Source organism: Moschus berezovskii, chromosome 8 (genome assembly GCF_049115385.1).
Source record: "Moschus berezovskii isolate FMDL1 chromosome 8, NW_MosBer_1.0, whole genome shotgun sequence".
NCBI classification, from domain to species: Eukaryota; Metazoa; Chordata; class Mammalia; order Artiodactyla; family Moschidae; genus Moschus; species Moschus berezovskii.
In genome coordinates, this window is record NC_142467.1 from 71,866,703 (window position 1) to 71,882,075 (window position 15,373).

The 15,373-nt window shown below is 39.9% G+C and overlaps 1 protein-coding gene across 1 annotated transcript; it reads left to right on the top strand.

Annotated features, from left to right (window-relative positions):
- The first annotated feature begins 14,010 nt into the window (after positions 1-14,010).
- Positions 14,011-14,958, top strand: LOC129558254 (olfactory receptor 2T27-like). The gene has a single exon (XM_055429224.2). It carries the CDS (start codon positions 14,011-14,013, stop codon positions 14,956-14,958), a length of 948 nt encoding a protein of 315 aa, XP_055285199.2.
- The last annotated feature ends 415 nt before the right edge of the window (positions 14,959-15,373 follow it).

Genomic DNA, 15,373 nt, shown 5'->3' on the forward strand with positions numbered 1-15,373 from the left:
GAATAGTGAATCATTGTGAACCCTTACTGAATTAAAAAGGAATGTTTTCTCCTATGGAGGTCTAGGTAGTACAGAAGCACAAAACACATCAAAAGAGAGGAAAGAGGGCTAAATGGGCATAGAAAAGGTTTATGTTTAAAGTTTTCTTATCTTGTCATAAAATGTAAATTTGATTTTATTAGGATTATCTTAAACTGGTTATTTTAAAGAAGCTCTGAAAATTGAGTAAGTTTTGTCCTTTTAAAAAATTTATTTTTAATTGAAGAATAATTACTTTACAATATTTTGTTGGTTTCTGCCATACATCAGCATGAATCAGACATAGGTATACACATGTCCTCCCCCTTGGACCTCCCTCTCACCTCCCTCTGCCTAGGTTGTCACAGAACACTGAGTTTGCATTCCCTCATCATACAGCAAATCCCCCCTGGCTATTCATTTTACCCATGGTATGCACATGTCTCAATGCTGTTCTCTCAATTTGTCCTACCCTCTCCTTCCCCCATTTTGTCCGCAAGTCTATTGTCTATATTTGTGTCTCCAAGGTTGCCTTGCAAATAGGTTCATCAGTACCATCTTTCTAGATTTTATATATATGCATTTATATATGATATTTGTTTTTCTCTTTCTGAGTTATTTCACTTTGCAGAGGTTCTAGGTTCATCCATCTCATTAGAATGGACTCAAATATGCTCATTTTATAGCTAAGTAATATTCCACTGTATATATATACACCACAACTTCTTTGTCCATCCATTTGTTGATAGACACCCAGGTTGCTTCCGTGCCCTAAGCTATTGTAAATAGTGCTGCAATGAACTTTGGAGTGCATATGATTTTTTTCAAATATGGTTTTCTCAGAATATATGCCCAGTATTGGGATTGCTGGGTCATATGATCATTTTTTTCCTAGTTTTTTAAGGAATCCCCATACTATTCTTCATAGTGACTGAATCAGTTTATATTCCTACCGACAATGCAAGATGGTTCCCTTTTCTCCACACCATCTTCCACACTTACTGCTTGTAAATTTTTTGATGATGACCATTTTGACTCATGTGAGGTGATACTTCATTGTACTTTTGATTTGCATTTCTCTAATAATGGTGACCTACAAGACCTTTTAGAACTAACACCCAAAAAAGATGTCCTTTTCATTATAGGGGACTGGAATGCAAAAGTAGGAAGTCAAGAAACACCTGGAGTAACAGGCAAATTTGGCCTTGGACCACGAAATGAAGCAGTGCAAAGGTTAATAGAGTTTTGCCAAGAGAACGCACTGGTCATAGCAAACACCCTCTTCCAACACAAGAGAAGACTCTACATATGGACATCACCAGATGGTCAACACCGAAATCAGATTGATTATATTCTTTGCAGCCAAAGATGGAGAAGCTCTATACAGTTAGCAAAAACAAGACCAGGAGCTGACTGTGGCTCAGACCATCAACTCCTTATTGCCAAATTCAGACTGAAATTGAAGAAAGTAGGGAAAACCACTAGACCATTCAGATATGACCTAAATCAAATCCCTTATGATTATACAGTGGAAGTGAGAAATAGATTTAAGGGACTGGATCTGATAGACAGAGTGCCTGATGAACTCTGGATGGAGATTCGTGACATTGTACAGGAGACAGGGACCAAGACCATCCCCATGGAAAAGAAATGCAAAAAAGCAAAATGGCTGTCTGAGGAGGCCTTACAAATAGCCGTGAAAAGAAGAGAAGCAAAAAGCAAAGGAGAAAAGGAAAGATATAAGCATCTGAAGGCAGAGTTCCAAAGAAGAGCAAGGAGAGATAAGAAAGCCTTCTTCAGCAATCAATGCAAAGAAATAGAGGAAAACAACAGAATAGGAAAGACAAGAGATCTCTTCAAGAAAATTAGAGATATCAAGGGAACATTTCATGCAAAGATGGGCTCGATAAAGGACAGAAATGGTATGGACCTAAGAGAAGCAGAAGATATTAAGAAGAGATGGCAAGAATACACAGAAGAACTGTACAAAAAAGATCTTCATGACCAAGATAATCACGATGGCGTGATCACTGACCTAGAGCCAGACATCTTGGAATGTGAAATCAAGTGGGCCTTAGAAAGCATCACTACGAACAAAGCTAGTGGAGGTGATGGAATTCCAGTTGAGCTATTTCAAATCCTGAAAGATGATGCTGTGAAAGTGCTGCACTCAATATGCCAGCAGATTTGGAAAACTCAGCAGTGGCCACAGGACTGGAAGAGGTCAGTCTTCATCCCAATCCCAAAGAAAGGCAATGCCAAAGAATGCTCAAACTACCGCATAATTGCACTCATCTCACACGCTAGTAAAGTCATGCTCAAAATTCTCCAAGCCAGGCTTCAGCAGTACATGAACCGTGAACTTCCAGATGTTCAAGCAGGTTTTAGAAAAGGCAGAAGCACCAGAGATCAAATTGCCAACATCCGCTGGATCATGGAGAAAGCAAGAGAGTTTCAGAAAAACATCTATTTCTGCTTCATTGCCTATGCCAAAGCCTTTGACTGTGTGGATCACAATGAACTGTGGAACATTCTGAAAGAGATGGGAATACCAGACCACCTGACCTGCTTCTTGAGAAAACTGTATGCAGGTCAGGAAGCAACAGTTAGAATTGGACATGGAACCACAGACTGGTTCCAAATAGGAAAGGGAGTGCGTCAAGGTTGTATATTGTCACCCTGCTTATTTAACTTATATGCAGAGTGCATCATGAGGAACGCTGGGCTGAAAGAAGCACAAGCTGGAATCAAGATTGCTGGGAGAAATACCAACAACCTCAGGTATCCAGATGACACCACCCTTATGGCAGAAAGTGAAGAGGAATTAAAGAGCCAGTTGATGAAGGTGAAAGAGGAGAGTGAAAAGGTTGGCTTGAAACTTAACATTCAGAAAACAAAGATCATGGCATCTGGTCCCATCACTTCATGGGAAATAGATGGGGAAACAGTTGAGACAGTGTCAGACTTTTTTTTGGGCTCCAAAATCACTGCAGATGCTGATTGCAGCCATGAAATTAAAAGACGCTTACTCCTTGGAAGGAAAGTTATGACCAACCTAGATAGTATAATAAAAAGCAGAGACATTACTTTGCCAACCAAGGTCCGTCTAGTCAAGGCTATGGTTTTTCCAGTGGTCATGTATGGATGTGAGGGTTGGACTGTGAGGAAAGATGATCACCGAAGAACTGATGCTTTTGAACTGTGGTGTTGGAGAAGACTCTTGAGAGTCCCTTGGACTGCAAGGAGATCCAACCAGTCCATTCTAGAGGAGATCATTCCTGGGTGTTCTCTGGAAGGACTGATGCTAAAACTGAAACTGCAATACTTTGGCCACCTCATGCGACGAGTTGACTCACTGGAAAAGACTCTGATGCTAGGAGGGATTGGGGCAGGAGGAGAAGGGGACGACAGAGAATGAGATGGCTGGATGGCATCACCGACTCGATGGACATGAGTTTGAGTGAACTCCAGGAGTTGGTGATGGACAGGGAGGCCTGGTGTTCTGTGATTCATGGTATTGCAGAGATTCAGACACGACTGAGCGACTGAAATAAAATGAACTGAACAGAATAATTAATGATGCTTAGCATCTTTTTCCGGAGAAGGCAGTGGCAAGCCACTTCAGTACACTTGCCTAGAAGATCACATGGACAGAGGAGCCTGGTAGGCTGCAGTCCATGGGGTCACTACTAGTCGGAAATGACTGAGCGACTTCACTTTCACTTTTCACTTTCACACATTGGAGAAGGAAATGCAACCCACTCCAGTGTTCTTGCCTGGAGAATCCCAGGGACGGTGGAGACTGGTCGGCTGCCGTCTATGGGGTCTCACAGAGTCGGACACAACTGAAGCGACTTAGCAGCAGCAGCAGCAGCATCTTTTCACATGTTTATTGGCCATTTTTATGTCTTCTTTAAAGAAATGTCTGTTTAGGCCTTCTGCCCATTTTTTGACGGGGCTCTTTGTTTTCCTGATATTGAGCTGTATGTGCTGCTTATATATCCTGGAGAGTAGTCCTTTGTCAGTTATTTCATTTGTAATAATTTTCTATTTTGAGGGTTGTCTTTTAATTATGCTTATTGTTTCCTTTGCTGTGCAAAAGATTTTAAGTTAATTAGGGCCCATTTATTTTTATTTCCATTACTCTAGGAGGTGAGTCAAAGAGGATCTTGAGGTCATTTATGTCAAAGAGTGTACTGCCTATGTGTTCCTCTAGGAGCTTTATAGTTTCTTGCCTTACATTTAAGTCTTTAATCCATTTTGAACTTATTTTTGTGTTTGGAGTTAGGAATGGTTCTAGTTTCATTGTTTTACATGTAGCTATGCAATTATCCCAGCATCACTTACTGAAGAGGCTGTCTTTTCCCCATTGTATATTCTTGCCTCCTCTGTCAAAGATAAGGGGTTCATAGGGGTGTGGGTTTATCTCTGGGCTTTCTATCTGTTCCATTGGTCTATATTTCTGTTTTCATGCCAATACCATACTGTCTTGATATATGACTGTAGCTTTGTAGTATAGTCTGAAGTCAGAAAAGATGATTCCTCCAGCTCCTGGTTCTTTTTCAAGATTTCTTTGGCTATTTAGCATATTTCATGTTTACATATAAACTGTGATTTTTTTTTCTCATTCTCTGAAAAATGTCCTGGGTAGTTTGATAGGGATTGCAGTAAATCTGTAGATTCCTTTGGGCTGTATAGTTTTTTTTTACAATATTAATTCTTCCAATCCAAGAACATGGAATATCTCTGCATCTGTTTGCATCATCTTTGATTTTTTTCATCAGTGTCTTATAATTTTCTGCAGGTAGGTTTCTTCCTAGATATTTTATTCTTTTATTTGCAATAGTGAATGGGATTGTTTCCTTAACTTCACTTTCTGATTTTTCATTGTTAGCATACAGGAATGTAAGGCATTTCAGTGTATTAACTTTATATCTTACAACTTTACAATATTCATTGATTAACTTTAGTAATTTTCTGGTGGCATCTTCAGGGTCTTTATATATAGTATCATGTCATCTGCAACCTATGAGAGTTTTACATCTTTTCTGATCTGGATTACTTTTCTTTTTCTTCTCTGATTGCCATGGCTAGGACTTCCAAAGCTATGTTGAATAATAGTGGCAAGAGTGGGCACTCTCATCTTGTTCATGATCTTAGAGAAACTGCTTTCAGTTTTTTCAGCATTGAGAATAATGTTTGCTGTGTGTTTGTTGTATATAGCATCTATTATGTTTAGGTATGTTCCTTCTATGCCTACTTTCTGGAGAGTTTTTATCATAAATGAGTATTGAATTTTGTCAAAAGCTTTTTCTGCATCTATTGAGATGATCATATGGTTTCTATCTTTCAGTTTGTTGACATGCTGTATCACACTGAATGATTTGCATATGTTGAAGAATCCTGGCATCCCTGGGATAAATTCTACTTAATCACAGTGTATAATCATTTTAATGTGTTGTCGGATTCTCTTTGCTATAATTTTGTTGAGGATATTTGCATCTACATTCATCAGTGATATTCGCCTCTAATTTTCTTTTTTGGTGGTATCTTTGTCTTGTTTTGGTATCAAAGTGTCGGAGGCCTCATAGAAAGAGTTTGGGAGATTTCTTTCCTCTGAAGTTTTCTGGAAGAGTTTGAGCAGGATAGGTGTTAGCTCTTCTGTAAACTTTGGTAGATTTCACCTGGGAAGTCATCTTGCCTTGGACTTTTGTTTGTTGAAAGATTTTTTTATTATAGTTTTGATTTTGGTGCTTATGAATGGTCTGATCACTTCTACTTCTTCCTGGTTCAGTATTAGGAGATTGTACTTTTCTGAGAACTTAACCATTTCTTCCAGTTTGTCCATTATATTGGCATATAGTTGCTCATAGTAGTCTCTTACAATCTTTTGTATTTCTGAGTTGTCTGTTGTAACGTCTCCTTTTTTGTTTCTAATTTTATTGATTTGAGTTTTCTTTTTTATTTTTCTTAACAAGTCTGGCTAGTGGTCTGTCAATTTTATCTTGTCAAAGAGCCAGTTTTTAGTTTTAATGATCTTTGCTATTATTTCCTTCATTTCTTTTTCCTTTTTTTCTGTTCTAATCTTTATGATTTCTTTCCTTCTGCTAACTGTGGCTTTTTTTTTTTTTTCTGGTTCTTCTTTTTCTAGTTGGTTTAGGTGTAGTCAAGTTGTTTATTTGATGGTTTTTTCATTTCTTGAGGTAGGCTTGTATTGCTATAAACCTCTTTCTTAGAACTACTTTTGCTGAATCCCGTGGGATTTGGGTCATCGTGTTTTCATTGTCATTTGTTTCTAGGCATTTTTTATTTCATTTTTGAGGTCTTCAGTGACCTTTTGGTTATTTAGAAGCATGTTATTTAGCCTCCATGTGCTTGTGTTTTTTACATTTTTTCCCCTGTAATTGATATCTAGTCTCATATTGTTGTGGTTGGAAAAGATGCCTGTTACAATTTCAATTTTCTTAAACTTACCAAAGCTTGATTTGTGATCCAAGATGTGACCTCTCCTGCAAAATGTTCCATGTGCACTTGAAAAACAATTGTATTCTGCTGTTTTGAAATGAAATGTCCGTAAGATATCAATTAGGTCCATCTGGCCTAATGTGTGATTTAAGGTTTATGTTTCCTTATGATGATCTGTCCACTGGTGTGAGTGGGGTGTTAAAATCCCTTACTATTATTGTGTTACCGTTGATTTCCTCTTTATGGTTGTTAGCATTTGCCTTATGCATTGATGTGCTCCTATGTTGGGTGCACAAATATTTATAATTGTTAAATCTTCTTGGATGATCAATCCCTTGATCATTACGTAGTGTTCCTTATTACCTCTTGTAACAGTTTTTATTTTTTATTTTGTCTGAGATGAACATTGCTACTCCCACTTTCTTTTGATGCCCATTTGCACGAAATATCTTTTGCCATCCCATGACATTCAGTCTGTATGGTTCCTTAGGTCTGAAGTGGGTCTCTTGCAGTTAGCATATACACAGGTCTTGCTTCTGTATCCGTTCGCCTTGTCTGTGTCTTTTGGTTTGGGTATTTAATCCATTTACATTTAAGGTAGTTTTCTATATATATGCCCTTATTGCTATTTTCTTAGTTGTTTAGGATTTGCTTTTGTTGGACTTTTTTTTCTCTTATGGTTCCTGCTAGAAAAATTCTTTTAGTATTTGTTGTAAAGCTGATTTGGTGGAGCTGAATTCTCTTAGCTTTTAAAGCTTTTGATTTCACCATCAAATCTTAATGAGATCCTTACTGGATAGAGTAATCTTGCTGTTCAGTTGCCAAGTCACAATCGACTCCCTGAAACCCCATGGATTGCAGCATGCCAGGCTTCCCTGTCCTTCACTATCTCCTGGAGTTATTCAAATTCATGCTGATTGAGTTGGTGATGCTACCCAACCATCTTATCCTCTGTCGCCCCCTTTTCCTCCTGCCCTCTATCCTTCCCAGCATCAGAGTCTTTTTGCCATGAGTCTATTTGCCATGAAGTGAAAGGACTGAATGCCCTGATCTTAGTTTTTTTTTATTCTCCTTTTTTTTCTTTAGGCTTCTTTAATTAAAGTATTTTATTTTATTTTTAATTTATTTTATTGGAGGCAAATTACCTTACATTAATATATTGGTTGGTTTTGCCATACATTGACATGAATCCGCCCCGGGTGTACTTGTGTTCTCTTTCTTGAACCCCACTCCCACCTCCCTCTTCCGCATATCCTCCCTCCATGTCATCCCCGTGCACCAGTTTTTTGAAGGTTGAGTTTTAAGTCAACTTTTTCACTCTTTTCTTTCACCCTCATCAAGAGAGTCTTTAGTTCCTCTTTGCTTTCAGTTATTAGAGTGGTATCATCTGCATATCTGAGATGGAAAATATTGATATTTATCCTGGCAATCTCCATTCCAGCTTGTGATTCATTCAGCCTGCATGCTGCATGATGTTAAACAAACAGGATGACAATATAGAGCCTTGATGTACTCCTTTCCAATTTTGAACCAATCCATTGTTCCATGTCTGGTTCTAACTGTTGTTTTTTGCCCTGCATACAGGTTTCTCATGAGACAGGTAAGGTGGTCTGGTGTTTCCATCTCTTTAAGAACTTTCCAGTTTGTTGTGATCCACACAATCAGAGGCTTTGGGATAGTCAGGTTAGCAGAAAGGAGATGTTTTTCTGGAATTCCTTTGCTTTTTCTATATTTCAATGAGTGCTGTCATCTCTGATTCCTCTGCCTTTTTAAATCTAGCTTGTACATCTGGAACTTCTCAGTTCATGTACCATTGATGCCTGGTTTGAAGGATTTGGGGCATTATCTTGCTCACATGCGAAATGAGTGCAATTATATGGTAATTTGAATATTGTCCTTTTTGGGGATTGTTATGAAAACTGACATTTTAGAGTTCTGTGGCTGGAAGTAATCTTGGCTATAGAATAATCTTGACTATATATATATACATATATTTCCCCCCTTTCATGCTTTAAATACATCCTCTTACTCCTTTCTCATCTACAGAATTTCTGCTGAAAAATCAGCTGCTACCCTCATGGGGATTCTTTGTATGTTATTTTTTGCTTTTCCCTTGCTGCTTTTAATAGTTTTTCTTTGTGTTTAATTTTGATTAGTTTGATTAATATGTGTCTTGGTGGATTTCTCTTTAAATTTGTCCTGTACAGGACTCTCTGAACTTCCTGGACTTGGGTGGTTATTTCCTTTCCCATGGTAGGGAAGTTTTTGACTATAATATCCTAAAATATTTTTCATAACTTTTCTTTTTCTCTTCCTCTTCTGGGATCCCTATAATTTGAATATAGGGATTTAATATTTAATTTAATATTAATATTGTCCCAACAGTCTCTTAGACTATCTCTTTTCATTCTTTTTTTCTTTATTATGCTCCTCAGCAGTTATTTCCATCATTCTATCTTCCAGTTCCCTGGAATCATTCTTCAGTTATTCTGCTATCAATTCCTTCTAGAGTATTTTTAATTTCAGTGATTGTGTTGTTCATCACTGTTTGCTTTTTCTTTATTTCTTTTATGTCTTTGTTAAATGTGTTAAATATTTCCTGCATTTTCTCTATTCTATTTTCAATATTTTTAAACGTCTTTACTATCATTACTCCAATTTCTTTTCAGATAGGTTGCCTATTCCCTCTTCATTTATTTGGTCTTGTAGTTTTTCACCTTGATTCTTCATCTGTAATGTATTTTTTGTCATTCCTTTCTTTCTTTCTTCTTTTGATGGGTGGGACTCTGCTCCTGTCTCACTAGTTGTTTGGCCTGAGGTTTCCAGCAGTGGAGTTTGCAGGAGTGAAGGGGTCCACAGAGGATAGGGACCCTGGAGGGAGGAGGAAACCAAAGAACAGAGGGTGACTCTGGAGGATGGAGGGAGACTCCTGGATAGCAGAGGGACCAGCCTGGAGGGAGGAATAGGGCCTCAAAGGGGGGAGAGGGCCCTGGAGGACAGAGGAGAAACTTGGAAGGCAGAGTGCCCAGTCCAGAGGCCAGATGGGTGTCCCTAGAAAGAGGATGGGGGCCCCAGGAAACAGGGGTCCCAGAAGGAGTTGGAAACTAGAAGGCAGAGGGCAGCCTGGAGGGTAGAGGAGGGCCCTGGAGGATGGAGTTGGCTCCAAAGGGTGGAGAAGGTAGCCTGGGGACCTTAGGAGTCTCCCCAGGGCTGAGCAGGTGGGGGAAGACCTGTCAGTTACCTGTTCCGGGAATCCTGCAATATCCTCCCCTAACTGGCCCGCTTTTTCCTCTCTCCACAAGAACCTCCCCACTCCTTCTCATGTCTGTGGGACCTACACAGGTAGAGGAGCCCCCGAAGAGTATAGAGTGCCCCAGAGGGGTGAAGGCTCAACTGGAGGGTAGAGAGGGCTGCAGAGGGCAGATGGGGCTTCAGAAGGCAGAGGCCCAGGTGGTCCCAGAAGGGTCCCTGGGGCCAAGTGAAATGGCAACCGCAAGGGATTCCTCAATGGATCCTCTGATCCCATCAGGGGTCTCTCTTGGCCAAGCAATCATGTTGCTCCTAGCATCCAAAGACACCCAAATGATTCCCCCTCCCCCAGCAGCCCCTTAGTCAACCTGGCTGAGCAATGGAGAGCCCCAGAGTCTTCCCCCAGTGGATCCTCCAATCCCAGGAGATTCCTCCCTCTTTTGGTTGTGCAGCCGTGTTTCTACTGGAACCCAGGAAACCAAAACCACTCCTGCACCCAAACTGTTTTTTGAGCCCAAATCTCTCCCCTTCCCCCAGCAGCCCCTCAGCCACTGGTTCCCCAACTTCAACCTCCCCCACATCCCCCTACCCAGTACCAGGTTGCCCCCAGGGCTTCTCCTGCAGCCTGTCTGCCAGAGGTCCCCCACCAGCACATGGTGAGTATCCTAGGCCTGAGGAGACACAGACTCTGTGTCTTCCCTCATTGCCATCTTGGCTCTGCCCCTGCCCATTTTTTGATTAGGTTGTTTGTATGCTATTAAGCATCAGGAGTGGTTTGTGAATTTTGGAGAGTAATTCCTTGTTAGTCACATCATTTTCACGTATTGTCTCCCAATCTGTGGTTGTCTTTTCATTTTGTTTATTGTTTCCTTTGCTGTGCAAAAACTTTTGAGTTTAAGTAGGTCCCATTTGTTTATTTTTGTTTTTATTTCCATTATTCTGGAAGATAGATTGAAAAAGATATTGCTGTGATTTGTCAGAGAGTGTTCTGCTGATGTTTTCCTCTAGAAGTTTTATAGTGTTTGGCCTTATATTTAGGCCTTTAATCCATTATGAGCTTATTTTTGTGTGTGGTGTTAAAGAATGAATGATCTGATTTCATTTTTTTACATGTAAAACTGTCCAGTTTTCCCAGCATCATTTGTTGAAGGGACTATGTTTCCACGATTGTGTAGTCTTGTCTTGTGTAGTCTTTATCATAGATTAACTGACCATAGGTTCATGGGTTTATTTATGGGTTTTCTGTTATGTTCCATTGATCTATATTTCTATTTTTGTGCCAGCACCATACTGTTTTGATGACTGTAACTTTGTAGTATTGTTGGAAGTCAGTGAGCCTGATTCTGCCAGCTCTGCTTTTCTCTCTCAAGATTGTTTTGGCCACTTGGGGTCTGTATACAAGTTTTGAGATTTTGTTGTTGTTGTTCTATATAACTGTGTATTTTCAAAATTTTTATTTATTTATTTGGTTGGATTGGGTCTTAGTTGCAGCATGCAGGATCTTTGGTCTTTAGTTGTAGCATGTGAACTCTTGGTTGTGACATGTGGGACAGTTCCCTGAAAAAGGATTGAACCTGAGTCCTCTGTATTGGGAGCATGGAGTCTTAGCCACTGGATCACCAGGGAATTCCCTGGTCTTGCAAATGAATATTAAAAAAAAAAAAACTTTATTTATTTTAATATACTTAAAGTTCACTTGTGGAAAACCATTAGGAAAGAAATTATTTGAAAACCAAGATGGCCAGTTTTCATGATGATGAATAGCTATGTTTGTTCTGAGGGACAATGCCTTTTGAATCTTCAAGAGAGAAATATCCCTTCTGTATGTGGATGCTACTGGAAAAAGTAAAATTTACTATGTTCAGGTCAATTCAATAATGATTTAACAGAACATAATTCCTTGTTGGTGAGTCAGAAAATCACCCAAATAAATGAGGCTCCATAAGAAGACAAAATGGGGGACATATTCAAGCAACCCAGGATAATAAAATACTGGATAAACAAAGTAATTTATCCCTGCCCACCCTCCCACACAGAGTCTTGTTTTAAGCAAAATGCAAGGCAATAGAGAAAAACAAATCGCTTAATGGGTATCTAGGGATTCACTTCCTCTGTGGTTTCCTATTTGTCTCAAGGATCCTCTGGAGTACTTACTTTTATCAAGTGTGTGTGTAATTGTCTATATGATCTCAGAAATATTGCTTGCACATGGAAAACAAAATGCTCCAGTCTCCTATATCAAGTCTTCTTCAGGAAGTAAGCAGGAACATCACTTCTTTGGGGGAAGCATGTTGTGTTGAGGAAAATCCAGTGTGTGTAGGTACACAAGTACAGGTAAAATGAAGAGACTGGCTTGGCTTCCAATAATTCTACCTACTGTTTTGCCTCTCTTCAGGGTAGTATTTCCACTTAATAGAGTCCTTTGTAGCATCTTGAACAATCAGAGGGGAATATTTTGTTCAATTAACTGGGTGCAACTTTAAGGATATGGAACAAACGTTAGGAACATTTTTATTAAATTAAATCACCTCTTGCATCTGGTTCTTTCTTCAACTTTCTCCTCCTTGTCTCACTGCTCCTAAGAGTTTTCCATAACTTCTGTCTAGAAATTTAGTAGTCAGATGATGGGAAAATGCAATTATTGGGTCCCAGAAGTAAGTAAATCTAGTAAACATCAATAAAGCAAAATTAAGAGTAAATTGTCAGTGTTACCTTCAATTTCAGTGGTAAAATGAAAATGAAATTTACACATAATCACTGTTGCCACCAGGAAGTACCACTTGGTCGCATTGATTGAGAAAGTGGGAAATCTTAGAGCTTTTCATATCCCAATCAGAGCTTTCCCTTTGAAATTTGTCCCTTGTAGATTGAAGTTTCTTACGTCCTACATATAACCTGAGTAACTAGTGCTATGGACATAAAAGTTAAAGTTCATGCTTAGTTGCTTCTAGCCTGTTTTAAGCTACTTAGAGTAGAAAATTCTCCATTTCTATTTCCATAAACTTGTAGGAAGGAACATCCTCCCTCTTGAATGTAGGCACAATCTTATTTCTCATTTAGAGTTTATGAAATCTAATTTCATTATTAGTTCTGAATTTATCTTGATGTGGTTTATATAAGTTTCTATGAAAAAACCTAAAGGAGAACACAGCTTTGACTATATTGGTTGATTCCTTGGCTAATATATATTGCTTTAGAAACTGACCCCCTACATTCAAGTACAAGAAAACAGTTTCATTTTGCCATACTCTATTTCATATTTATCTATGGTTTCTTCCATAAATATATGTAACTAGATCCACAGGTAGAGGAGAGCTAAGAAAAAGTTTATGCATTTACCTGTTGCATGTCTAGTCATGAATATAAGAAATTGCTACATATGACCTCAAGGCATTCTTTATAATGAAAATAGTTTGTGATCATAGGAAACCCATAGATCTTTATTACTGAGTCTTAGTAGAGCACATTAAACAGGAAACTAAGAAATTATGAAATATCTGAATACCCAGCATTAAGATCATAAAATTGAGAATAGTAGAGGTTTTCTCTCATCATGCTTCATCATTTTAGAGTTTGCTGTGGGTGGAGCTTACTTCCCCATCATACTGATGTTGGGTTTCTACTTGTGACTTACTTTAGTCAGTGGAACGAGGTAGAAAGTAGTAGAGTCAGTTTTAAGTTCAACCCTTAGGGGAAATCCCTGGTGGCTTAGAGGATAAAGCATCTGCCTGCAATGCAGGAGACCCGGGTTTGATCCGAGACCCAGGTTTGTTCCCTGGGTAGGGAAGATTCTCTGGAGAAGGAAATTGCAACCCAGAAGATCCCCTGGAGAAGGAAATGGCAACCCACTCCAGTACTCTTCCTTGAAAACGCCCATGGATGGAGGAACCTGGTAGGCTACAGTCCATGAGGTCGCAAAGAGTCGGACACGGTTGAGCGACTTCACTTCTCTCACTTACGGGAAATCAGGTAATTTTGCTTGTCCCTTTTTGGCTCCTGCCATCTTCTTTGAGAAAAGCAAGCCCCAGAGTAGAGACATGGTGGAGTATATCTGTACTTGACGGGCATCCTAAAGCAAAATGCCTCCATCTGATTCACAAACATGGGAGCAAGAAAATACATGTTTACTGTCATAAGCCACTGAAATTCGTGGAGTTATTTTTTACCTCACATTATTACAGCAATAGCTGACCAATAAAAATATTTTCAAAAGCTTTTATTTTATTTTACTTTTGTTTCTCTTTCCTTCTTCTTATAGCTCAACCAGATCAGTCAACCATGGAAGAAGAAAATGAGACATTAACAACAGATTTTATTCTCTCGGGACTCTTCCCCAATATGAACTATGTCAGTATTCTTATCTACATTATCATCTTAATTTATTTTGCTGCAGTAACCGGAAACTTCTTCCTGCTCCTCCTGATATGGATGGACTTGAGTCTCCACACTCCAATGTACTTTCTGCTTAGCCAACTTTCTCTCATAGACCTGGCCCTCATCAGCAGCATTGTTCCAAAGATGATGGTAAACTTTTTCTCTGGAAGGAAAGACATTACTCGGGCAGCCTGTGGAACCCAGGTATTTTTCTGTTTTACTCTTGGGGGTGCTGAATGTATCCTCTTGACTCTCATGGCCTATGACCGATGTGTAGCTGTCTGTAACCCCTTGAGATATGCAGTCATTATAAACCATGGGGTCTGTCTGCAAATGGTCATAGTGTCTTGGACTGGGGGAATTTTAGCTTCCACAGTCCACACATTCTATACTATGAGCCTGCCTATCTGTGGCTCCAGAGAAATCCACCATTTCTTCTGTGAGATGCCAGCAATCATGAAGATCTCATGCAAAGACACTTCCATCTATGAAGTGGTGGTTTTTGTGATGGGCATTTGTTTCATCATCATCCCTTTTGGATTCATTATGGCTTCCTACATGCTCATCTTCCACACTGTCCTTCATATGAAATCCCCCCATGGCAGGAGCAAATCATTGGCCATCTGCTTCTCCCATCTTACAGTGGTAAGCTTTTATCTAGGACCAGGTGTTTATATGTACATGACACCTGGTTCTTCTCATACCCCTGATCAGGAGCAGGCTGTGTCTGTATTTTGCACTGTGCTCACACCCATGCTCAATCCATTTATCTATAGCTTGAGAAACAAAGATGTTTGGGGGGCTTTTCAGAAGGTCCTGAGGAAGCATCCAGTATTTAAATGGACCACATAAATATCAAGGTGGAAAACAGTTATCTAGAGGGTCAAGAACAAAGACTTCAAGAGTATCTCAGTGGCATTTTCAAGCATGAGGAACTTATCTGTAGCCCCATACACAAACCACATTGTTGAATTCAATTGACAATATTAATTCAATAATAAATAGTTCATAAGGAGCTTTTTCTCGGGCTCCCGGCGGCGCGGACGCGAGAGACGCCCGGCTCCCGGCGGCGCGGACGCGAGAGACGCCTGGCTCCCAGCGCAACCGACCACGTGCAGAATCGTGGCTGAGAGGAGCTGCCCCGCGTCCAGGGTTAGGGCGGTGGCCGGGAGGAGCTGTGCCACGTCCAGGAGGCGGTGGCTGCTTGGGCACCGGAGGGCCGGGAGGGGCTGATCCACATTCAGGGCAGGAGGGGCGGCCTTGAGGA